The 27,072-nt window shown below is 32.0% G+C and overlaps 1 protein-coding gene across 1 annotated transcript in view; it reads left to right on the forward strand.

Moving 5' to 3' along the window:
- The window catches only part of LOC126882672 (fatty acid synthase-like), a 410,665-nt gene that overhangs the window by 96,521 nt on the left and 287,072 nt on the right, over positions 1–27,072 (forward strand). The window contains 2 exon segments of the mRNA XM_050647647.1: positions 11,152–11,355; positions 16,985–17,265. Coding sequence (XP_050503604.1) covers positions 11,152–11,355; positions 16,985–17,265 — 485 coding nt within the window.

Below are 27,072 nucleotides of genomic sequence, written 5' to 3' on the forward strand. Positions count from 1 at the left end.
TCTCAAGCATGATATTTGTGTATTCAAATTAATTGAAATTACATCTTATATATCTATACCTACTAAAAATATTTATTTCTACACAAAAATGTCTAAATTAATTATAAAGAATGCCTATGTGATTCTTGTAATTAACAGTTTAAAATTATATAGCTTCAATAAATGTCCTTTTTTCATATTGATTTGGGTCAAACCATGAATAATCTGTATCTGAGAATAAACTTTTATTTAGGAGTTCTTTTTAATGAATAAAACAGGACACATACAACTTAGATCCAAAATATAAAAAATATCCAACAAACAACCAAAGCTGTGACAAATATATAAAATACAAGTGAAGTTAGACGCGTTTCTTGTTCTCAACGTAATTTGACAAATTTGTCCTTCAAACTATCTCGGAAACGGCAACGTTGGAGTTGAGGACACGCATGCGCAAATTAGGGAGCCGCACTGTATCTTTAGCCGCACCTGTCACGGATTTACACCAAACCTACTTCATTCGACGTATCTTGTTAAGGTTGCTAAATCCTTATTGGTTAACTGATAATTATAAAATATTTATTAAGAATAAAATTGTAAAATAAAACAGTTGTAGCATTCATAATTTAATTTCTATTCGGTAATTAAGTATAATAATTGTCTTAAAGGTTATATTTGCCTACACTTTAACAACAGCTGTAAACAAAATATATATCGTTACTCAGAATGAGGTAGACTACTGTGCAGAAATAGTATATTGTGCAACAAGTGCAGAAAGGTACTAATTTCTCACGAGTTTGAAAAGTTGCGGTACGAGCGCAAGCGAGTGCCGCAATTCAAACGAGTGAGAAATTACCTTTCTGCACGTGTTTCACACTATACTTTTTCTACAAGCACAGTTTTTCCTAAAAATAAAAATCACAATTTCCAAACGACGATTAATTATAATAGGTACCTATGTGATAAATTTTAAACTGTATTTAATTAATACCTACTAATCAATTTAAATTTATTATACCTAAATAAATTGCACAGAAATCAGTTAAAAAATTAATGCACTGCCTTAATTTGTTTAAATTTAAACAATTATTACACATTATTGACATTATATTTATGCAGTCATGGATTTAAACAAAACCTACTTCATTCGACGTCTCTTGCACAGGTTGCTAAATCCTTATTGGTTATTTGATAATTATAAAATGTTTAATAAGAAAAAAATTGTAAAATAAAACAGTTGTAACATCCATAATTTAGTTTCTATGCTATAGTTAAATATAATAATTGTCTTATAGGTTATATATTTGTCTAAAGTTTAACCACGGATGTAAACAGAATATAACGTTACTCAGAATGCGGTAGTCCACGGATGTAAACAGAATATAACGTTACTCAGAATGAGGTAGTCAACTGTGCAGAAAAGAACTTTGCGGCACAGAAACGTCACTTTGCGGCATAGAAACGTCACTTTTCTGCACACTAATGTCAAATATCTTATACTGTGAGAAAATATCAAGTTTGCTAACATAAAACCGTGCAGAAAAGTGCACTTTGAATAGTGGTTGTAGAAAAAGAACTTTCCGGCACAGAAACGTCACTTTTCTGCACATTAATGTCATATATTTATATTGTACTGTGAGAAAATGTCAACTTCGTTAACATAAAACTGTGCAGAAAAGTGCGTTTTGAATAGTGGTTGTAGAAAATAGTATATTGTGCAACAAGTGCAGAAAGGTACTAATTTCTCACGAGTTTGAAAAGTTGCGGTACGAGCGCAAGCGAGTGCCGCAATTCAAACGAGTGAGAAATTACCTTTCTGCACGTGTTTCACACTATACTTTTTCTACAAGCACAGTTTTTCCTAAAAATAAAAATCACAATTTCCAAACGACGATTAATTATAATAGGTACCTATGTGATAAATTTTAAACTGTATTTAATTAATACCTACTAATCAATTTAAATTCCTTATACCTAAATAAATTGCACAGAAATCAGTTAAAAAATTAATGCACTGCCTTAATTTGTTTAAATTTAAACAATTATTACACATTATTGACATTATATTTATGCAGTCACGGATTTACACAAAACCTACTTCATTCGACGTCTCTTGCACAGGTTGCTAAATCCTTATTGGTTATTTGGATAATTATAAAATGTTTAATAAGAATAAAATTGTAAAATAAAACAGTTGTAACATCCATAATTTAGTTTCTATGCTATAGTTAAATATAATAATTGTCTTATAGGTTATATATTTGTCTAAAGTTTAACCACGGATGTAAACAGAATATAACGTTACTCAGAATGCGGTAGTCCACGGATGTAAACAGAATATAACGTTACTCAGAATGAGGTAGTCAACTGTGCAGAAAAGAACTTTGCGGCACAGAAACGTCACTTTGCGGCACAGAAACGTCACTTTTCTGCACACTAATGTCAAATATCTTATACTGTGAGAAAATATCAAGTTTGCTAACATAAAACCGTGCAGAAAAGTGCACTTTGAATAGTGGTTGTAGAAAAAAGAAATTTCCGGCACAGAAACGTCACTTTTTTGCACACTAATGTAATGTATCTTATACTGGGAGAAAATATCAACTTTGTTAACATAAAACTGTACAGAAAAGTGCATTTTGAATAGTGGTTGTAGAAAAACCGACTTTTCATTACATATATTGTGAAAAAGCTAAGCACTGTAGATGAATACGTTCAACAGAAGACTTTTTTAAAAATATTTGCTCCGAGATTTTCTAAATTATTAGTATATTCTGTAACAAGTGTAGAAAGGTACTAATTTCTCACGAGTTTGAAAAGTTGTGGTACGAGCGCAAGCGAGTGTCGCAATTCAAACGAGTAAGAAATTACCTTTCTGTACGTGTTATACACTATACTTTTTCTACAACCACCTGTTTTGCTAAAAACTGTGTTTAATTAATACTAATCAATTTAAATTCCTTATACCTAAACAAATTACACAGAAATCAGTTAAAAAATTAATGCACTACATTATTTTGTTTAACTTTAAACTATTTTAAATAAATATTACAAAATAATATCACATTTGACGTTATATTTACGCAGTCATGGATTTACACCAAACCTACTTCATTCGAAGTATCTTGCTAAGGTTGCTAAATCCTTATTGGTTAATTGATAATTATAAATATTTATTAAGAATAAAATTGTAAAATAAAACAGTCGTAACATCCATAATTTAATTTCTATTCGATAATATAGTATAATAATTGTCTTACAGGGTATATTTGTCTACACTTTAACCCGAGATGTAAACAGAATATATAACGTTACTCAGAATACGGTAGTCTACTGTGCAGAAAAGAACTATCTGTCACACAAACGTCACTTTTCTGCACACTAATGTCATATATCTTATACTGTGAGAAAATGTCCACTTTGTTAACATAAAACTGTGCAGAAAAGTGCATTTTGAATAGTGGTCGTAGAAAAAAAAATATAAACAAAAAGTTATTTTAAATTAGACCCGCAAGTAAGCATTTTTTTCAATTATTAATAATTATTATTATAGAGGTTGTAGTACTGCAAAAGCTTTGCAAACACTAAGAAATAAAAATATAAATAACAAGGCTCCTGAGAGCAGATTAAATATAGAAAATATGGAAAATAGACACCGAACTTTAAGAAGAGCTGGAGTATCTTATGCTCAAGTAACACAACCAGAAACAGAAAATAATACAGGCACAGTAACTGAAATGCTGCAAAAAATAATGGAGAAAATGGGAAAACAAGAAGAATTTAACAAAAAAGTACTTGAAAGGCTGGACAGACTTGAAAATATCAGAAGCCGATCATAATCAGTCTATAATGCCCCTGGATCTTAGGATACTCCAATGGAATACAAATGGACTCTTACAACACCAGCAAGAGTTATTAGTAACCCTACAAACACAAAAAATAGACATATGTCTAATTGCAGAAACACATCTAACTAGACAATCATTTATTAAGCTGCAAGATTATCAAATCTATCATGCCATACATCCACAAAATTCAGCCAGAGGCGGAGCTGCTGTCGCTGTTAAAAATAGTATTCTCCACTGGGAACCTGAAAAAATTGAAACTGAAGAAATACAATGTGCCTCTATCAGTGTTAAAACTAAGAAATACACACTTAACATTGCAGCTGCATGTTTCCCTCCAAGACATAACCTCAAAAGAGAAGACTATGCTAACTTCTTGTCAATCTTGGGTGAAAAATACATAATTGGCGCAGACTTTAATGCAAAAAATACCTGTTGGGGCTCCAGACTCTCAACACCTAAAGGTAAAGAATTGCAGCATGTTGTGACTGGACACAATTGTAGATGGCACTCTACTGGGAAACCCACTTACTGGCCAAGTGATGCAAACAGAATCCCGGACCTCCTAGATTTTTTCATATCCAGACGTGTAGCAACAAATTTTATAAAAGTAGATGATGTAGAGGAGCTTATATCTGACCACTCTCCAATCGTACTAACAAGTAGTGAGCAAATTGTTACCACTCAAATGAAACCCGCGTTGACCAATAAGTTTACGGACTGGGTAAACTTCCAATCAGAAATAAATGAGAAAATTTAGTTCAGTGGATTTATTCAAACGATAGAACAATTGGAACAAGAAACCGAGTTATTTATGATAAACATCCAGCAGGCAGCGTGGAACAACACACCTATAATCCAAAGAAAAACAGTAGGAAACAATTACCCCAAAAAATTAGAGACTTGATACAGGAAAAAAGAAAGGCTCGGAAGGTATGGCAAAGAACTCGAATTACAGAAAATAAAAATAAGCTAAATAGGCTCACACAACAGCTGCAAAAAGAAATCTCGAAAATTAAAAACGAATCAATAAATAAGTACCTGAGAGAACTAACTGATGATGAATGCACCGATTACTCCCTCTGGAAGGCAGCCACAAAGATAAATAAGCCAGTTCAGCATATACCTCCTTTACGAAAAGAAAACAGAACATGGACAAGAAATCCCAGAGAGAAAGTGGATGCGTTCGCTGATTATTTAGAAAACATATTTCAACCAAACCCTGGGGAAACTCATGTAGACGATGAACGAATAGCTATTATTCTGTTAACATACAACTGACTACTACAAAAGAAGTTCAAAAATTAATCAAGAACATCAATAAAAAAAGCGCCTGGGTTTGACCTGATCAATGGTGAGATACTAAAAAAAATACTAAAAGCCATAGTAAAGCTTACTACACTAATAAATACATCCTTTAGGCTTAGATATGTTCCCATCCTTTGGAAAACTGCAGAGGTTATAATGATACCCAATGTAGGACAAGATAACCATGAATTAACATCATACAGGCCAATCTCCTTACTATCCATAATCTCAAAGGTGTTTGAAAAATTACTACTGCGAAGAATGAACCATATAATTGAACAAAAAAATATTATTCCAACACACCAATTTGGATTTCGTGATAAGCACTCCACAATTGACCAGACCCATCGAATTATAACTGAAATAGAGAAAGCATTAGAAGGGGACAAAATTTGTTCAGCAGTATTCCTGGATATCACAAAAGCATTTGACAAAGTGTGGCACGACGGTCTGTTAATGAAGCTAAAGAAAATATTTCCTATGCAACTCGTTGAAATATTGCAGTCATACCTACACCAGCGAACATTTAGAGTTAAAATGGAAAACGAGTACTCTTAGTTAAAGCAAATAAATGCAGGGGTTCCGCAAGGTAGCGTTCTTGGACCAATACTATACCTTTTGTACACATCTGACATTCCGGAGAGGTAAAACATCCAACTGGCCACATTTGCTGATGATAGAGCAGTCCTGACAATAGGAGCAACTATAGAGGAATCTACGATTAACTTACAAAATGCAATTAATGGCATAGAAGGCTGGTCCAAAAAATGGCGTATAAAGTTTAATGAACAGTAGTCAGTTCATATTAACTTCACTAACAAGAAAATCAATAATCTTCCAATTATCCTAAACAACAACGTTGTTCCTAATAAAAAACAGCGAAATCAGCTGGGTTTAAATCTCGACGTCAAACTAAAGTGAAAGGAGCACGTTAAAAAGAAAACTGAACAGTTGAAGTTAAAGTACAAAAATATGTATTGGCTAATAGGTAGGTACTCTCAACTTTCCATCCAGAACAAAGTACTAATTTACCAACAGATATTGAAACCGGTGTGGACCTATGGCCTAAAATTATGGGGTTGTACCAAAAAAAGCAATTACCGAAATTTAGAAACGCTCCAGAACCGAATATTAAGAAATATTGTATGTGCTCCTTGGTATGTTCGGAATGACGATTTGCATAGAGATCTTAAAATCGAATCTATTCCAAATGAAATTAAGAAAGTCGCCAGGAGACATGAAGAGAGGCTCCATAAGCATCCCAACCATGAAGCACTTCAGCTTCTTGTCAACGAACCCCAGATTCGAAGGTTCAAGAGGACTAAACCGTTCGAGCTCGTGTAATGTGTGAAGTTGTGCCGGGCTTAGTTAGTGTTGTGCATTGTATTGTAGCCACAACAAAGACATGAGCAATTAGTGAAAAGCAGAGTAAGTGCTGTGCTGTGTAGCCACAACAAAGAAGGTATTTCATGTAAAAAAAAGCTAGGATGGACCAGGTGACATCTAGTTTACAAACATTTTTAGGGAAATTAGGTTAAAGAAAAAATACTGATTAATCTTGTAGATTAGGTGTATTTATATTGTTTAAATAATAAAAAAAATTAATAATTATTAAAATAAACAACAAAACTATTTAAGACACATGCCACATTTTATTTAGTTACTATACGGCTGATTCATTAAGAATGTCCCATCTCTGAGATGTAGATTCTAGACGTCAAAATGTTAACATTTATTCCACATCACTTAAATAAAATGTGACTCCTTACTGAGTTCCAGGGTGTTTTATTTAAAAATTAAAAAACTATTTGCACCAAGTAATACTTATTGTACACCCTACTAAATTATGATAAATAAACGTTTCTGATTTGGGTTAAATCTTAATATTTTGAGGTCTAGGATCTACAACTTAGAGATTGGTCATTCGTAATGAAACACCCTGTATACCATATAAAAAAAATATGAGATGAAAGCTGAAGTCAAGAACTTTTAAAAATAGAAGTTATCGTGCTCCAAAACTATAATCCATTTAAACATTATTGTCGATATGGTCTAGTGATTATGGTCTAAACTTGATTTGGCAATCCGCGTTCATATCCTAACCATCCCAATATTTTGTTTCAATGTATTCCGATTAGAAAAAAAATCTAGTGTACATTCGATGGATACAAAGAATTATATTGAGTGTATCACAAGTTTAGTGTCGTAACCACTAGACCATTTGAGCGCGACAAAGGCGACAATTTATATTGCTTAACGTGTAATCGAGAAACATTGCATTCAACTTCATACATTTAATTTATAAAAACTAAAACTCCTGATAAAGATAACAAGAATAAAAAAACCGCTTAACGAGGAAAAATGAGTGGAGCACACAATATTCGAGCGACAAAAGAGCTGATATGAATTTCACATGGCACAAAAATATATTTTCATTTTGATGGAAAATAAAATTTTAGTTTTATTTTGAAAGATGTTTCCATAGTATTTGCTATATTTGAAGTAAAACGCGCCACAAAAGAGAACTGTTGATACAGTTTCCGTTTTGAGGCTCTTTTGTGGCACGTTTTACTTCAAATTTAGCAAATACTATTAGTCGGAGAGATAAAAGCGGATTTTGTGCGTGATAAGTAATATGGAAAAACTATACGGGGATATGTTGAATTAGTTGTGTACATGACTTTCACCAACGGCCGGAAACCAGATTTGGGGCCGAGGGTAGTTATAAGGGGTCAAAGTGGCGGTTTTTATTATTTTTTTTTGTGACGCTCATGATCGAGATAGTGCACCAAAATTTGGGAATAAGTAGGTCATGCCGTAACTAAGTAAAATCTCTAGGGGCGAAACGCTGCGTGGCCGACAAAGGGGTGGGGGTAGGGGTAAATATAAAAAATATAAAAGGTTTTTTGCGACGTTCGTGATTGAGATAGTGGACCAAAATTTGGGAATAAGTAGATCATGATATTATTAAGTAAAATCCCCAGAGCCGGAAACCAGAGTTGGGGCCGAGGGTAGTTATAAGGGGTCAAAGTCGCCGTTTTTATTATTTTTTTTGTGACGCTCATGATCGAGATAGTGCACCAAAATTTGGAAATAAGTAGGTCATGACGTAACTAAGTAAAATCTCCAGGGGCGGCACTATGCGTGGCCGACAAAGGGGTGTGGCAGGGGTAAATAAAAAAAATATAAGGGGATTTTTGCGACGTTCGTGATTGAAAGAGTGCACCAAAATTTGTGAATAAGTAGACCATGACATAACTAAGTAAAATCCTCAGAGCCAGAAACCCGAGGTGGGGGACGAGGGTAGTTATAAGGGGTCAAAGTCGCCGTTTTTATTATTTTTTTTGTGACGCTCATGATCGAGATAGTGCACCAAAATTTGGGAATAAGTAGGTCATGAGGTAACTAAGTATAATCTCCAGGGGTGGAACGCTTCGTGGCCGATAAATGGGGGTAGGTGTGAATATCAAAAATATAAGGGGTTTTTTGTGACGTGCTAGATTGAGATAGTGCACCAAAATTTGGAAATAAGTAGACCATGACTTAGCTAAGTAAAATCCCCAAAGCCGGAAACCAGAGTTGGGGAAGAGGGTAGTTTTAAGGGGTCAAAGTCGCAGTGTGTATTATTTTTTTTGTGACGCAGCACATTTGTCCCCCACGCAGCGTTCCGCCCTTGGAGATTTTACTTAGAAATGTCATGATCTACTTATTCCCAAATTTTGGTGCACTAACTCGATCACAAACGGCAAAAAAACCCCCATATATTTTTACACTCACCCCTGACTACCACCTCTTTGTACCCCAAGCAGCGTTCCGCCCCTGAAGATTTTACTTAGTTACGTCATGACCTACTTACTCCCAAATTTTGGTGCACTATCTCCATCATGAGCGCCACAAAAAAAATAGTAAAAACCGCGACTTTTACCCCTTATAACTACCCTCGTCCGCCACTCTGATTTCTGCCTCTGGTGACATTACTTAGTTATGTCATGGTCTACTTATTCCCAAATTTTGATGCACTTTTTCAATCACGAACGTCGCAAAAAACCCCTTATATTTTTTTATATTCACACCTGCCCCACCCCTTTGTCGGCCACGCAGCGTTCCACTCCTGGAGATTTTACTTAGTTACATCATGACCTACTTATTCCCAAATTTTGGTGCACTATCTCGATCATGAGCATCACAAAAAAAATAATAAAAAACGGAACTTTGACCCCTTATAACTACCTTCCTCCCCCACTCTGGTTTCCGGCTCTGGGGATTTTACTTATTTATGTCATGGTCTACTTATACCCTAATTTTGGTGCACTATCTCAATCACGAACGTCGCAAAAAACCCCTTATATTTTTTATATTCACCCCTCCTCCCACCCCTTTGTCGGCCACGCAGCATTGCGCCTCTAGAGATTTTACTTATGTACGTCATGACCTACCTATTCCCAAATTTTGGTGCACTATCTCGATCATGAGCGTCATAAAAAAAATAATAAAAACCGCGACTTTGACCCCTTATAACTACCCTCGGCCCCCACTCTGGTTTCCGGCCGTTGGTGAAAGTCATGTGCACAACTAATTCAACATATCCCCGTATAGTTTTTCCATATTACTTATCACGCACAAAATCCGCTCCCAGCTCTTAGACTATATGGAAAAATATATTTCAAAATAAAACTGTAATATTATTTTCCATCAAAATGAAAATAAATTTTTGCGCCGCGTAATATTCATAGCAGCGCTTTTGTAGCTGGAATATTGTGTGTGCATAGGGATGGCGGTTTTTGACAAAACACCGGTTTTCGGTTATACCGTTTTTTTTTTGCTTACGGTTTAACCTGGCGGTTATAACCGGCCAAAAAAACCGGTTTTTGCAAAAACCGGTTATCGGTTTTTTTAATCCGATAGGTTAAAATGTTACATTTACAATGCACTTTAGTTTGCGATACTCCACTCGACTCGATACTCGATATCCATATGATAAAAATTAGTACTATCGAAAGAACATCAATATCAATATAAATAAAACACAATTTTATTCTATTAATTATTATATTTATTTATTATTTTATTATTATTATATAATTATTGATTATTATTAAATATAATATATTGTAAGGTTAATATATACATTTTGCAATAATATACAATTTAACCCAACCATTTCAACTTATAAAAAATTTCCCAGACTCTTTCAAATGGGATTTAAAAAAATAATATCAACATAAATATTTTACTTAAAAATAAATTGGATAATGCAATTTATCTTTTATTTTTACTACCATCAAAAAAATTTATCATGTATTTCTTTTAACACGTTTGTATATTTGTATAAGTGGTACATTTTAACTCATTTAATACTTGCTGTATGGGTGTATCGTATTGAAAACGTAGGGAAATCCTTGGAGATTCGTATTCGTAATCGGTAATTCGATATTAATAGTCAGAACATTATTTTTGGTAATCAGAAAAGTCATTTTACCCACTTTCAATGTCAAGAGTCAAGTGTGAAAAATACATGATGTTTGCGTATACTTCAACCAGATCATTTCTTATGTAAATATTATGATTACAAACACCTTTTCAAGGAAATATTATAATAAAACTTAATTGTTTCTGGCTGCTGTGAGTTTGCACTTTCAGTTTGCTTCTGTATTTATAAAATAAAATTTGAATTATGGTTTTGTATGGAATAATTACTTGAGAATAATAATTATGATTGGGATCCAAAATAATACCTAACCTAATCCTAATAACCGTAAAAACCTAATAACCGGTTTTTACTTTAAAAAGAAAAAACCGGTTATAACCGGGACAAAAAAAACAACCGGTAAAACCGGTTATTGCGAAATAAAAAACCGGTTTTAGGTTAAAACCGGTAGGGTTTTCCCATCCCGTGTGCGACTCATTTTTACCGAGTATAGCGGTTTTTATTCTTGTAATGTATTTACATTAGAGCATAGTTTAATCTATCTCATATTTTATTAGTATTCTTTCATTATTAAAAAATAATATTTTTTAGATGCATGCGATCATCTCTTGCTCAAAGGCTAAGTTATTTCTTCAAGCTTAAGGGCCCGTCAATTATAGCAGATACAGCTTGTAGCAGTTCGTTGTTCGCTTTAGAAGCTGCATACAGAGATTTAAGACTAGGATTAGTAGATAGTGCTGTTATATGTGGAGCTAATATGGTTATATCTCCTTATTATACTGCACAATTTGTCAGGTAATTAACACATTTTTACAATTTTATAAAATATACCTTCCGCACATCTTCTATGTGTTTTACTTTATCGTACTACATACGTATCTAGTGTAATAACAGTAGTGGAGTCACTGAAGGTTTTCACCTCCGATTTCGTTGAACCTTCATCGATTTTCATGAAAATTGGTAAGTAGTTAGAAGATACTTCAAGGAACAAAGGTGACATGATGTTAACTTGCGCTTTTACCCTGGGGGTGGTTGCCACCCCACCTCGGGGGTGAAATTTTTTTATTCAAAATGATACCAGAAATCGATAGAGGGGTAACTTCTAAGCAAAATTTGTTATATAAAGTTATTAGCATAAATTAATACTTTTTGAGTTATTAAATATCTAAGATTTTATTTTTTCTTAAAAAATGCATGTTTTAAAGCTGTTTTTCACGTATTACTCAAAAGCTATAAGCTTTTGTAAAAAAGCTATTATTACCAAAATTAAAGATAATAAAAAATTTAATACACTCCCTACTTAAAGAACTAAGCTGATGTTATTTTAAAGTGAGTTATGGGTAATTGAATGTATATTTTTTTCGACGAGTACTCAAATCTAAGTATTCAAGCTTACATAACGGGAAAACGATGCATTTTATAGAATATACAGGGTGCGCCAAACCTCTGGTCTTCTTTGATTACGGCTAAACTATGAGATATACAAAAAATGTTTATAACAAAACTAATGTGTATCAAAGAGGTCTATAATTTAAAATTATTTTTAATTATACAGGGTGAGTCATAACGACGGTATGAACCAAAGTTTTATTTTTTTAAATGGAACACCCTGTATATTAAATCATTTTTGAATATATTATTTAAAAATATGAAAAATTTGTATAAGGTCTTATAGGCCTAGAGTTAATAATTTTCGAAATATTTACATTTTTATTGAGAAAAATGGTAATATTTATAGGGTTGTGGATTATGTTTCCAAGGAAATAAAAATTTAGATGATAAGTCAAAGTTTTTAAACTATAGTGTTATTTTTAAATAATTTAATATTTTTTACTTTTAGCCATAAAATTTACAGTGTGATCACTATTTGCAAATACAAAATTTTCTCATTTTTTTTAAATGGGACACCCTGTATATTAGTTTTGCGTTTTGTAGTAAATATTACAACCTTTCTTTTGGTATAACGTTGTATGTACCTAGAATGTTTCGTTTTGTAGATATTTTAAAAAAACTATAGATTTTACGTGTTTGCGGATTTTTTATTTAAATTTTTTTTGCAAAAAAAATAATTATAATCTGGTTTTAGAAACATACACTAAAATATAAAATATGAAAATAAAAACGTAATTAAAGATTAAAATAAATCGTATGCTACTACAACTCAATTGAATTTAATAACTTTAAATTATTTTACAAAAAATATTTTACCATATTAATGAATGCATAAAATAGTTACTAAATTAAATAAACAACCAAATTTTAAATCAACCATAGTAATTTTTCTACTACAGCAACTTTCCTCTACCAAATTAATTGTTAGTTAAATTGTATTTAGTTAAACTTTTAAATTTACTTACATACATCTTGAGAATATAAAAATTATTATAAAGTATGCTTTGAAACAAATGAATGTTAAATGTATCATCCAAATTATTTATTAATATAAATAGTATTTACTGGTGTCACAAAAACTGGTAATACTTTTGTAGTTGAAATTTTTGTAACAATTTTTTTATATTTTAAATTTTAATTTTTTAACCGAAAAATGTTTGGATATGACATTTGTTTTGGGCGAAACCATTAGAAATTATTACCAGCTTTTGTGACACGAGTAGGTACATACATAATATTTACTTCTTAATATACTTCCATAACGTTCATTTGTTTCAAAGCATACTTTATACGTTCTCAAGATGTAGGTAAATTAAAAAGTTATTAACTGATCTTACTCGTAAATACAATATAACTAACAATTAATTTGGTACAGGAAAGTTGCTGCGGTAGAAGAATTACTACGATTGATTTAAAATTTGGTTGTTTATTTAATTTAGTAACTAATTTATGTATTCATTAATAAGGTAAAATATTTTTTGTAAAATAATTTAAAGTTATTAAATTCAATTGAATTGTACTAGCATACGATTTATTTTAATCTTTAATTACGTTTTTATTTTCATATTTTATATTTTAGTGTATGTTTCTAAAACCAGATTATAATTATTTTTTTTGCAAAAAAATTTTTAAATAAAAAATCCGCAAAAACGTAAACTCTATAGTTTTTTTAAAATATCTACAAAACGAAACATGCTAGGTACATACAACCTTATACCAAAAGAAAGGTTGTAATATTTACTACCAAATGCAAAACTAATATACAGGGTGTCCCATTTAAAAAAATGAGAAAATTTTGTATTTGCAAATAGTGATCACACTGTATATTTTATGGCTAAAAGTAAAAAATATTAAATTATTTAAAAATAACACTATATTTTAAAAACTTTGACCTATCACCTAAATTTTTATTTCCTTGGAAACATAATCCACAACCCTATAAATATTACCATTTTTCTCAATAAAAATGTAAATATTTTGAAAATTATTAACTTTAGACCTATAAGACCTTATACAAATTTTTCATATTTTTAAATAATATATTCAAAAACAATTTAATATACAGGGTGTTCCATTTAAAAAAATACAACTTTGGTTCATACCGTCGTTCTGACTCACCCTGTATAATTGAAAATAATTTTAAATTATAGACCTCTTTGATACACATTAGTTTTGTTATAAACATTTTTTGTATATCTCATAGTTTAGCCGTAATCAAAGAAGACCAGAGGTTTGGCGCACCCTGTACTTGTTAAGCACTTGTCAAAGTACTTCGGAATACCTATCAATTGAGCTTCAGTAGAAGTTAATAGCATCGAAATTAAGCAAGTTATGATGAAAATAAGAGAACCCTTTCGATTTTTTTAGGAAAAAGTTAAAAACTAAACATACGCCATTTCCGCAAAAATTAAAATTTGTAGTAATCCTCACAAGAATTTCTTTATGTTATCATAGTTAATTATTTCAACAAATTTGACCGGTTTAGAATGCATATTTTTGAAAAAAAAAGTATAATTTAAAAAAATCAGAATGTTTAGAATTATCGTACTTTTCATTTTCTTTTGATAATAACTCCAAAAATACCCAATATACGTAAAAAATGATAAATAACTAAATTTTAGTTTTTTCTGTAACAAATACTTTACCCATTTTATTATTTTCGTAGAGTAAAAAATAACCAAGATAGAAACGTTTAAAATTTAAATTTTGCTGCGAGAACCATGTAACCTGGGCCATTTAACCTTTTATTTTTTAAAAAATAAGAGGTATAAATGACTATTTTGACGTTTTTTAATAGCTCTTGGAATAAAATTTTAAACAGTTATTAGATGAACTTGCTACTTTAAAATTTAACGGAGCTATTTACAAAAAAACAATAACATTTTTTAGAAAATTTTTTAAAAGATACATTTTGAAACATTTTTGGTACATAAACTTTAATGCTATTAACTTGTTCGAGCACTTATTTGATAGATATTTCAATGAGCTTTGACAAATGTTTAATAAGTTTATGTTATAAAATGCATCATTTTGCCGGTATTTAAGCTTGAATACTTAGATTTGGGTACTCGACGAAAGAAATGTACATTCAATTACCTATAACTCACTTTCAGTTAACATTGAAAGGTTTTTCTAGTAAGGAGTTTATTTGATTTTTTATTAGCCTCAATTTTGACAATAATAACTTTTTTGTGAAAACTTATAGTTTTTGAGTTATTTATGAAAAATCGGTTAAAAACATGCATTTTCCTCACGAAAAATTAAAATCTTTGATCTTTAATAACTCAAAAAGTTTTGATTTATTTTAATAACTTTATATAACAAATTTTGCTTATAATTTGTCGCTCTATCGAATTGTGGGGTTATTTTTTATAAAATAATTTTCACCCCCGAGGAAATCCCCAAAAAAAATCATGTCAAAACTATGTGCGTACGTGCATACAAAAAACGTTTGTTTTAATGATAATTTTATCAGTCGCTACTCACCATCCTCAATGTAAAGACATACTTTCAAACAAATAACCCACGTGCCTTGTGGGGAGTCATAGATGCCAAAGGTCATATCCTTACGGATTTTTATCCATCACTTGGATTTCTTAATAATAATGTAAGTGGAAAAATTTTGTTAAAATTTAAAAGGTTTTTACTCATGTATTTTTGGTGCATCAGCGTGTGATTTGCATGTAACAGCACTGATGATGATCTATGTAGATGGAACACGTTCTATGATTTAGATGTGACATTTGTGTTTTTTTATTAAATACATGTTTTATAAAGGATTTTTTCAATAAAATTTTTTTGAAAATTCCACACCTGTAATTTTGAACCAATCAAAATACGTTATTTTGACAGATCACCATGGCAACGGAGGTATTTTATCGGAAATTTTTTGCTCGTGGGGTACCCAACAGCGAATTATAGTGGAAATTTTTTGACGTTTACAATAACAGAACATTTTTGACAGACTGGTTTTTATTTGTTTACATAATTTAGTTTTGATCAATGAACTGTCAATACGGATGGAATAGGCAAGAAGACAATTAATGCAGCAACGATACAAGAGAGAGGTCCTAGAGAGAGACAGACAAGGTGCTGGAAACTTTGACAGGCCGTGTAATTTGAGTTGCCTATATCAACTTAAATCGGGGAAATATAAAAGTAACATAAAAACATAATCAAGGACTACTTCTTCACTTTATATAAAACAGTCACTAATTTAGTATTTAAATAGTTTTAAAATTATTTAACTCCCAAATACTTTAGGAAAGTAGGTATTTGTTTTGATAAATACAAATAACAATTCTGAAAAGTATTTAAACTGATTTAAACACCAAGTATGGTACTCTGTTCTCTATTTACTCTGTAAATACAAAAAAGTATTTAAATTTTGAAATATGTACTACCAATCAGCCCTGAAAATTAAAATATGAGGTCCATTCAACGAACTGTCAATACTGATTTAATCGGGTCCATTTATATAGGCAACTCAAATTACACGGCCTGCCAAATTCTCCAGCACCTTGTCTGTCTCTCTCTAGAACCTCTCTCTTGTATGTTGGTGGCAATCTCGCTTCACTATTTGAATGGGACAGGGCCATTCCATCCGTATTGACAGTTCATTGGTTTTGATTCATTTTCTATCACTTGTAGTTACTCAAAACTTATGTAAAATTGAAGAATATACTATTTTCTATCTTGAAATGGTATTACCATGCAACTACAATGAGTAGAAATTACGAATTTGAAAGCCTAAATAATTGCTGACAAAGCTATGGCGCGCTATTAATCTGTTCATGCAGCTTTGGATTTTCAAATGCAAATTTGGTGTGGAATTTTCTTACCGAATACCACGCGAAGTCAAATTAATATCTGGAAATTTTTTTTTGATCATGAATATTTTTAGAAAATTTCCCTCGTCTGCGACTCGGGAAATTTTCAAAATATTCATGATCTCAAAAAAATTTCCGGAAATAATTTGACCTCTAGTGGTATTACTAGTGATAATTTTATAACGTTTTAAAATTATTTACAGGTTAGGAGTCGTAAGTAAGGATGGCACATGTAAAGTTTTTGACAAAGCTGGTAACGGATACTCTAGAGCTGAAACTGTATGTGTGATAATTCTCCAGAAGAGTAAAGTGGCTAAAAGAAAATATGCAGATCTCGTTTATGTAAAAACTAATTGTGATGGATATAAGGAAGCAGGAATAACATATCCATCTGGTGAATCACAAAGGCAATTAATGAGAGAGTTTTACAGTGACTGCAATGTTAATCCATCTGATATCAGTTTTCTTGAAGCGCACGGAACAGGTAAGTTTTGATTTTAAAATTTCACTAATCAGTGGTGACCATTGATGTAAAGCATAGGGGGTGCATAAATATTATAACTGAAAAGATGGATGCATAATTGAACCTCGTTTTTTGTAGCATCTTTAGTGATGCCACAGAATGATTCTGGGTCTACAAAGGTTTCTCTCGAGCCGTGTTTTGCCAACAAATCTGCTCTTTCATTTCCGTATACCCCTTCACACATCCATATTCAAGATACTTATTATCTTTTGGTGGATACCAATTTTTATTTGATGAGTGGGTTCTCTACTGCCAGAATAGCCCCTTAGCTATCTGTATAAATGTTGATCCTTTTTTATTTGGAGTTTCCATCCATAATTTAAGCAATGCATGCCACCCTAGCAAAAAATTTAGCCTAGAACACAGTTAACCAGACTGTAAGATTTATTACAATTCCATGTCTACCCAAAGTCTCCTGATCCAGTACCGTGGGCAACTTTAGATCCAACAGTGAACCATATGTATCTCCATTAATATTTGGGATCTTTTGTTTTCTAGATGATATAATTGTGTTAATATTCTCAGTAAAGATTAGTTCTGTTCATAATAAAGATGTATTCCTCAAGTATGGCTAGCATGGCCAGTAATAGTTGTATGGCTATGCCATACAAAATTCCGCCTCCAAGTACCTACTGTTTTTTTAATATTAGGATGACTATAAAGGCTACCGTCAGAATATACAGGGTGTTTCATTGGGAAACGGAAATACTTTAATGGTGAATAGCGTTCACCGAGCCGGTTCTAGATATACTACATTTTTTGCCCTACCGACTTTTATAACCGAGTTACAGGGTGTTTTATCGATTTTGCCCATTTCTTTCCTAAGCCATAACTTTAGCATCACCCTGTATATTTTTTTGATATTTGGTACACGTATGTCTCATTCAAAACCCAAACGACCGACATACTAACAATAAGAAAAATCCAGGTCCGGATTAACAAAAAATTATAAAGTAATTGTGACCTTAAAACAACACCCTGTATATTCAAATTTTGAAAATCTGTTGGCATATTTGAAAAGAGAACAAAAAACTAAGTTTAATGGTTTGCTTCAATTTTTCGGCTAGACAATTTTATGACTTTAATTTTGATGTTATATTGAATTTTTTAAGAACTCTGACATTAAAAAGCAGGTATTACTAACTTTTAGTTATAAATTATTAAAGTTAATGAATAAATATTCATTTTAAAAATAATCAATAATTATTTACCACATTGGAACCACCCAATTACTAATGACAAGAAAAATCCAGGTCCGGATTAACAAAAAAATATAAAGTATTCGTGAGCTTGAACCAACACCCAACACCCTGTATATTGAAATTTTGAAAATTTGTCTGCCCATTTTAAAAGAGCATCAAAAACTGCGTTAAAAGGTGCATGTCAAATTTTTGCGCAGATAATTTAATTACGGCAATTTTGAAATCATATTGATTAATTCTGTCAAGGTCACAAGAAGCTGCCAGAAAAATGAAGAACAATTCCAGTGGTAATAAGAAAATCGATTCGAAATCTTTTAAAACGAGCAAGGAAACGCATCGAACAAAATGTCCGACATTGTGAGCAACTGTTATTTCTAGTTCAAATATGTTTAATTTATGTTAAATTGTTGAATTGTTTAAACAATTTTTTTATTAGATATAGCTGTTTTTTAATTCTTTACTAAATAATTAAAATATCGCAATTCTCGCAATTCTAATTTTTAATGATGTGCATACAGCTACAAATACAGAAAATCCATGAAGCCAGCGTAGTAAATAAGTATTAAGTATTTTTAAAATAAGTATTGATTCATTAACATTAAATTATTAAAAGTTAATAATATATCTGGTTTTAAATCTCAGAGTTCTTTAAAATTTCAATATAATTTCAAAATTGATGTAATTAAATTAACGGCGAAAAAATTAAAATGAACGTTTAATCACAGTTTTTTATGCTCTTTTAAAATACGCAGACAAATTTTTAAAATTATAATATACAGGGTGTTGGTTCAAGCTCACAATTACTTTATATTTTTTGTAAATCCGGACCTAGATTTTTCTTGTCATTAGTAATTGGGTCGTTAAAATGTGGTAAATAAGTATTGATTATTTTTAAAATGAGTATTTATTCATTAACTTTAATAATTTATAACTAAAAGTTAATAATACCTGCTTTTTAATATCAGAGTTTTTAAAAAATTCAATATAATTTCAAAATTAAAGTCATAAAACTGTCTGGCCGAAAAATTGAAGCGAACCATTAAAACTTACTTTTTTGTGCTCTTTTCAAATATGCAAACGGATTTTCAAAATTTGAATATACAAGGTGTTGTTTTAAGGTCACAATTACTTTATAAATTTTTGTTAATCCGGACCTGGATTTTCTTATGGTTAGTATGTGTACCAAATATCAAAAAAATATACAGGGTGGTTCTAAAGTTATGGCTTAGGAAAGAAATGGCCAAAATCGATAAAACACCCTGTAACTCGGTTATAAAATTCGGCAGGGCAAAAAATGTAGTATATCTTGAACCGGCTCGGTGACCTCTATTCACCGTTAAAGTATTTCCGTTTCCCAATGAAACACCCTGTATAATTCCATCGGAGAGAGACCTGTGATTCTCTCCAGCTTCTGTTATATTTAGAAGGGCTTGTCTTTGTAGGGTGATGAGAGATGTCGAACACGATTGCAAAGCCCTCTTTTTGAAGTTATACTTCTTTAGGCACGAGTGTGAATTTTTACATTCCCTGGCGCATGCGCACACCGACAGTATGGTATTAGTCGCTACATCTTTTAAGTGCAAATAAGGTGTGCGTGAAAAGAATATATTATTAGTGTTTTTAGTAATTATATTTATTATAATTTTTATGTCTGTGGATTTGTCTTCCTCCTAATAAGTATTATTGAAAATGTTTATTTTCAATTAATGTATGTGTCACCGTGATTGTAATTATGTCCGAGAAATGATCGACTGAATACAAAAGCGGTGGTAGCTGATCGGTAGAGCATTCGCCTAGGGATCGATAGGTCCCCTGTTCAAAGCCGGATAAAGTCATATTCTTTTTTTTTAATTTCTGGTATTTTTTTGTTCTTTCTAAAATTAGTTTTATATTTAAATACAATACAAAAAAACTGTTTAAAGTAGATAGGTATATTGATTTCGTTGAAATCATAATATGCAGTTAGATTATATTATAATAGAAGTATAACTTCTTACGTGCGTACAAAGTACACACACATTTTTTTTTATTAAAGTACTCTGCGTATCACTGATGTGTATAACCAACTACCTTTGGTTTCAATCCTCAAGTTTTACCCACAACTCGTCTGAAGTTCCAGAAGAGTTACGTAGCCCTGTTATACGTTAATAAGAGTGCTCCAATTGAGTTTGGAATCCAGAGAACTCATTGGTTCTTTCTAGTTCCTCCCCAAATATCTTCATCCCACTCAGTTCAGTAAGTTTCCTCTTATTAGTGAGGGCTACTAATTTAGTTTTGGACGGGTAAGTCTTTCAGACACCAATTATCTACTTTATGAAGGGCATATCGCATCTGATCCACGAGAGTACTGGGAAAGGGTAGCCCCGTTAAGATAGGTAAAATGCCCTCACTCCCAGAATTCAATTTTTTTCATTTTTTTACGTTCTATGTAATTAAAAAATGAAATTACACGTATTTTTAGCTCACCACCCCCTTACCCCTCCTCCCACAGACAAAAACGTAGATTTTTAGGTTTAATTTTTTTTATTTGGGTTGTAATAATTGATTTAAGAATTTCAAAAAATTCACACGGGTAGCTGAGGCTTTTACAAAATATGTCCATTTTTTATGGACTCGTAGGTCGAGTGTACATAACCTCAATTTTTTTTTTATTTTTTTTTAAACTTATAACTTTTTTTGGAGACGGCTGTAAGTAAAATTTTTTTGAATTTTGTGTATTTTATCAAAACCTATCTCTCTCATTTGTTTCAGATTTTTCCGTCAACTGCGCCATCTTGAAAAATCCGGAAAACTGTTTTTTTAGGGGGTTTTTGGAGATTTTCTTCATTTTATAGACTCCAAAATAGATCAACTCAAGGTTTTTTTAATAGATCATGTATAATTTGAAATAACTGAGTATGTTAGGATATACAAAAATTGAGCAAAATACGTTTAAACCCCCAAAAACCATGTTTTCAAGTTATGTAAGGGTTTTTGCGGGTTTAAGATATTTTATCTACTCTATCTCATATTATGTAGGTATAAGTTTTTAGTTTGTGAAAACTGTCATTATATATACCAGTGCTTGAAAGATTTAAAGTGTGCGTGAAGTAGAAAATGTATTTTAAATGGGGTTTACTTTTTCGCACTGTTTTTGGCACACTTTCATATAATCAAATATCCTTAACTTTCGCATTGTCATGGTGATGACATATGAATAAAAAATTACAACAAAAGTTTTGACAGTTTTTTTGTTTGAAAGAAGTTAGTGTTTTTAAATGTCAAAGTTCTAAAAATTGTAGAATAGAAATGAATTCCAGTGACGAAGAGTTACAGTTTTTTAATTTGTTTATCGTAGATAAAATATTGTATGAAACTGTGCGTAAAGTACTTTTTGTAAATTACGCGATGTATAGCACTCGATCCGCTGTCGCTCGTGATCTAAAGATCGCGTGCGTTCGCAAAAATCATACTTCACCAACTCTTTCATAAATAACTATTTTGAGATCGATACAGCCTTAATATTTTTTTTTTCATTTTTTTACGTTATAGGTATGTGATTAAAAAATAAGATTCATCGCACTTTTAACCTACCCGCCTCCCCCTGCCCCCACAAAACGTAAATTTTTCTATTTTTTTTTTTTTTTTTTTGTTTAGTTAAGTTGCAATTTATTTAAAAATTTTATGAGGTTTCTACAAAACATGTCTTTTTTTTATGGACCCATAGGTCGAGTGTACAATTATGACCTCAAAGTTCCTTTTTTATTTTTTTAAAACGTAGTTTTGACTTCCAGTCGATATTTTTTAAACGTCCAATGAATGGTACATCTCTCTAGCGGACGGCCGCCTCAATAGGTGCTTAGTTAATTATTAGAAATAATAGCTTAGTAATAAAATAATATAAAAGGAATCTTGAGGTCATATGTACACTCCACCTATGGGTCCATAAAAAATAGACATGTTTTGTAGGAGCCTCATAAAATTTTTAAATTAATTGCAACTTAACTAAACAAAAAAAAAAAATAGAAAAATTGACGTTCTTTTGGGGTCAGGGGAGACGGGTAGGCTCAAAATTCGATGAATTTTATTTTTTAATCACATATAACGTAAAAAAATGAAAAAAAAATATTAAGGCTTTATCGATCTCAAAAAATATCATTAAACCCTCAAAAACCCTCACATAACTTAAAAAACATGATTTTTGGGGGGATTAAATGTGTTTTGCACAATTTTTGAATATCCTAAAATACTCACTTATTTCCAATTATACATGATCTATAAAAAAACCTTGAGTTGGTCTATTTTGGAGTCTATAAAATGAAGAAAATCCCCAAAAACCTCCTAAAAAAACAGTTTTCCGGATTTTTAAAGATGGCGCAGTTGACGGAAAATTCTAAAAAAGATCAGAGAGAGGTTATATACACTCGACCTACGGGTTCCTAAAAATGAACATGTTTTGTAAAAGCCTCAGCTACTCGTGTCCATTTTTTGAAATTTTTAAATCAATTGCAACCCAACTAAAAAAAAAACTAAATCTAAAAATCTACGTTTTTGGCCGTGGGCTTTGTCCAATACCAAACATTCAGTATTAATATCCGGTATTGAACAGTATATTTTTATCACCCGTACATCCCATGAAGCAATTTGTTATCATATTTAAACATGTGCAGGATATTTCATTTGTTTTATTGTTGCAATTTATAAACAATATTTTGGCAATGGACATAATTTTAGCTGATTAATTGAAAACCTTTGTTCTTTTCTCGTGTGGGCTATGACCCAATTCATGTTGCCAACAAGAGATACTACATTTTAGAATCATTCTCAAGAATCAACTCAACCAAGCATGATGTGCCTGTAACTTTATTCACTAAAATCAATATGTACCATCAAAGAGAGTCTTCAACTAATTCAAGAGAGGCGCAAGCATCATAAAGAGTTATAAAATTTACATCCTGACAGTTGATTTGCAGGATTATTTGATAAACATTCTACAATTAACTGTCGGACAAATTATTTGTAAGGGTAGGTACTCCAGTTAATGTATTATGATGATTCAAATTATTCGTTGTAGGTACTATTGTTAAAATATCCGTGCATTCTAAAAGAAATCTATTTTAAAATACACAATGATTAGTACCTGTACTTATTAGTAAGTAAATAATTAATTTTTTCTATGGATGCTATACAATGTGCAACTTCTCTCAGTACCTACATACATTTAAAACGAACAATTTCTCAACAGTGAGAAAAGTCGGCCATTGCAGTGAGAAATATTTTTTTCTCACGGGTTCCCCGCCGGTTTTCATACATACAGTCGCCGTTTCCATGGTAACATGCACAATACAAACACAATTATTGCTTTTTACAAAGTCAAAGGCACTGAATTTATTTAATCTTGCCCAAGTCTACTTCTTCATTATTGTTAGTCCAGTCGGGTTAGACGAATAACAGGCCTAACCTTGCATTAGGATCTGCCCCAAATTTTATTTTTATAATCTTTAGGGGGGTCAATAGTAGTGTTAATTTAAAATCTCGACTGAATTCCGCCATTGCGTTAGCCGCCATCTTGATTTTAAACGAGAACCGTTCTTGCTCAATATCTCCGCATTTGCAACTTTTTGACAAAAAACAACCAAAATTGTTAAAAATGTAATTTTCTATCATTTCTATTTTCACAATTCTTTCGTGCCATCGATATTTTCCGAGTTATAGCGGAAAATAGTGACAGTTATATATAAATATAGCATAATTATTGAATTATCTCGTTTATTGTTAGTTTTACGACAAAGATGTTTCTATACACAAATAGAGAGAATTGAATTCTACACGATTTTAGTTTCTTTCATTTTTTTGCCAAAGTTAATATTTAAGGTAGTATGTATGCGATAATGGCGCGAGCGTAAGACCTGATTGATTTTGTAGCATTGCTTTTGTTCAATATCTACGCCATTTTCAACTTAAATTGTTCCAAATATGATTTCCTACAATCTCGTTTTAACAATTTTTTTATGCGGTTGATATTTTCCGCGTTAAGTGGGAAAATAGTAAAAAGTGGTGGGGGGAGCATAATTACTGAATTGAATCTTCTTTCCGAGCTGCCCAATTTTATAATTCTATCCTTTAGGGGAGATCAATAGTAGTGTAAATTTAAAATCTCGACTGAATTCCGCGGTTGCATTAGCCGCCATATTGATTTTAAAGGAGAATCGTTGTTGCTTAATATCTCCGCCATTTTCAACTTTTCGACAAAAACGGTAGGAACTAAAATTGTTGGAAACCCAATTTCCTACAATCTGTTTTCCAAAATTTTTTTATGCAATCAATATTCTCCGAGTTAAGGAGGAAAATATTGGAAGCGAAGGGGAAGCATAATTATTGAATTGTCTCATTTATTATTAACTTTACGGCATAATATATGCGACATAATTGTCTTCTTCTTCACGTGCCATCTCCGCGACGGAGGTTGGCAATCATCATGGCTATTCTGATCTTAGATGCTGCTGCTCTAAACAGTTCGGTTGATGTGCATCCGTACCATTCCCTCAAGTTACGCAATCACGAAATTCGTCTCCTTCCTACACTTCTCCTGCCCTGGATTTTCCCCTGCACAATCAACTGAAGTATGTTGTATCTCTCATTACGCATAACATGCCCCAGGTACTGCAGCTTTCGTGTCTTGATGGTTTCCAATATTTCTAGTCTTTCGTTGACTCTTCTCATGACTTCGTTGTTTGTTGTATGCTCGGTCCATGATATCTTCAGGATTCTTCTATACACCCACAGTTCAAATGCTTCCAACTTTTTAGTAGTCGATGCGTTAAGAGTCCTTGCTTCTATCCCGTAAAGCAGAGTCGAGAAAATGTAACACCTTGCCAGCCTAACTCTCAAGTCTAATTTCAGTTCTCTTGCACAAAGTACCTTTCTCATTTTATTGAAGTTTGTTCTTGCTTTCTCTATTCGAACTTTGATTTCTTTGGAGTAATCGTTTGTGTGATTAATTATTGTACCAAGATAGTTATAGTTTTCTACTTGTTCTAAAGTTTTACCTTTAATTGTCAGGCTTTCATCATTATTTTGGGTTTTTGATATCCTCATGAATTTAGTTTTCTTGATGTTTATTGATAATCCATATTCTTCTCCGTACTCAACTATCTTGTTCATTAGCTTTTGGAGGTCTTTAAGGTTGTCTGCTATTATGATAGTATCGTCCGCATATCTAATGTTGTTAATTGGCGTTCCATTTACGTTTAGTCCTGCTGTTTCTCCCTCAAGAGCTCTTTTCATAATTTCTTCAGAGTATGCATTGAATAGTAGTGGTGACAATACACACCCCTGTCGCACTCCTCTTTTAATTTCGAACTCTTCTGATGTGTGTTCGTTAATGCGTATGTGTGCTTGCTGTTTATAATATAGATTTGTTATAATTCGAAGGTCATTGTATTGTATTTGTTTTGCTTTTAGGACGTCCATTAGTTGTTTGTGGCGTACTTTATCGAAAGCCTTGTTGTAATCTATGAAACAGACGTACCTATCCTGGTTCACGTCCAAGCATCTCTGGATTAGTACGTTGAATGCAAAGAGAGCTTCACGGGTACCTACGCCTCTACGGAATCCAAATTGCGTTTCTTCAATATCAAGTGTTTGGTAAATGCGTTTATGAATAGTGTGACCAACTCCAATTCAATCGAATCCGGGACAAGGCTGAAAAAAATATCTGAAATCCGGGACTTTTCAATGAAAATCGGGCCATTGTTTTTTTTTCAGGAGACGATAATTAAAATACTTCTTCTCGTTGTCCTTATGCCCAATAAGGGCGTCGGACTTTGCTATCACGTATCTATCTTTTATTATTTCTTCCACGCCTTCCGGTCTCCTGCCATTTCCTTCATCTGTTGCACTTTTTTCCCTCTCTTGGTCCCGATTTCCTGGATTTGTTCCATCCACCCCTTTCTAGGTCTGCCTCTTCTTCTTCTCCCATGTCTTTTAGCATCTTTCACCTTCTTTACTAGTCTGTTCTTGTTCATTCTAGTTATATGTCCAAATCAATTCAGTTTTCTTTATTTAATTTTTCTAGTGGTTCCTGTCACGTTTTAGCACGTTTCTGATGTGTTCGTTCCTTTCCCTGTCCAGCTATTTTTCTCAGCTGCTTCATTTCTGCTGCATTTCATGTCTTTTATTTGTAACCCATCTCTCGATTGCATATAGAAGAGTTGGTACTGTGATTGTATTATATATTTTATCACATTGTATCGTATTATTAATCTAATTTCTCCTATTTGCAATTTCTAGGTCTAGCTTTCCGTCGTTCGATAAAAATTAAAATTAAATTAAAATACAAAAACGAAAAAAAGTCCACGGTTTAATGTTTGTAGAACTATAATACCACGATATAAATTGCATGCGTTTTGGATGTGGTATTAGTATTACACTATAGAAATTATCGACTTTTTTTCGTCCCACCAATTCAATTAGATGTGAATTTTTGGAAGAATAACGTATTCAAAATTTCAAAATAGGATTTTACCAAAACGATGAAAATTCGGATGACCCGGAAGACTTATCCGGGACACCGGGACACGACTTT

The sequence above is a fragment of the Diabrotica virgifera genome, chromosome 3 (genome assembly GCF_917563875.1).
Source record: "Diabrotica virgifera virgifera chromosome 3, PGI_DIABVI_V3a".
Classification (NCBI taxonomy): Eukaryota; Metazoa; Arthropoda; class Insecta; order Coleoptera; family Chrysomelidae; genus Diabrotica; species Diabrotica virgifera.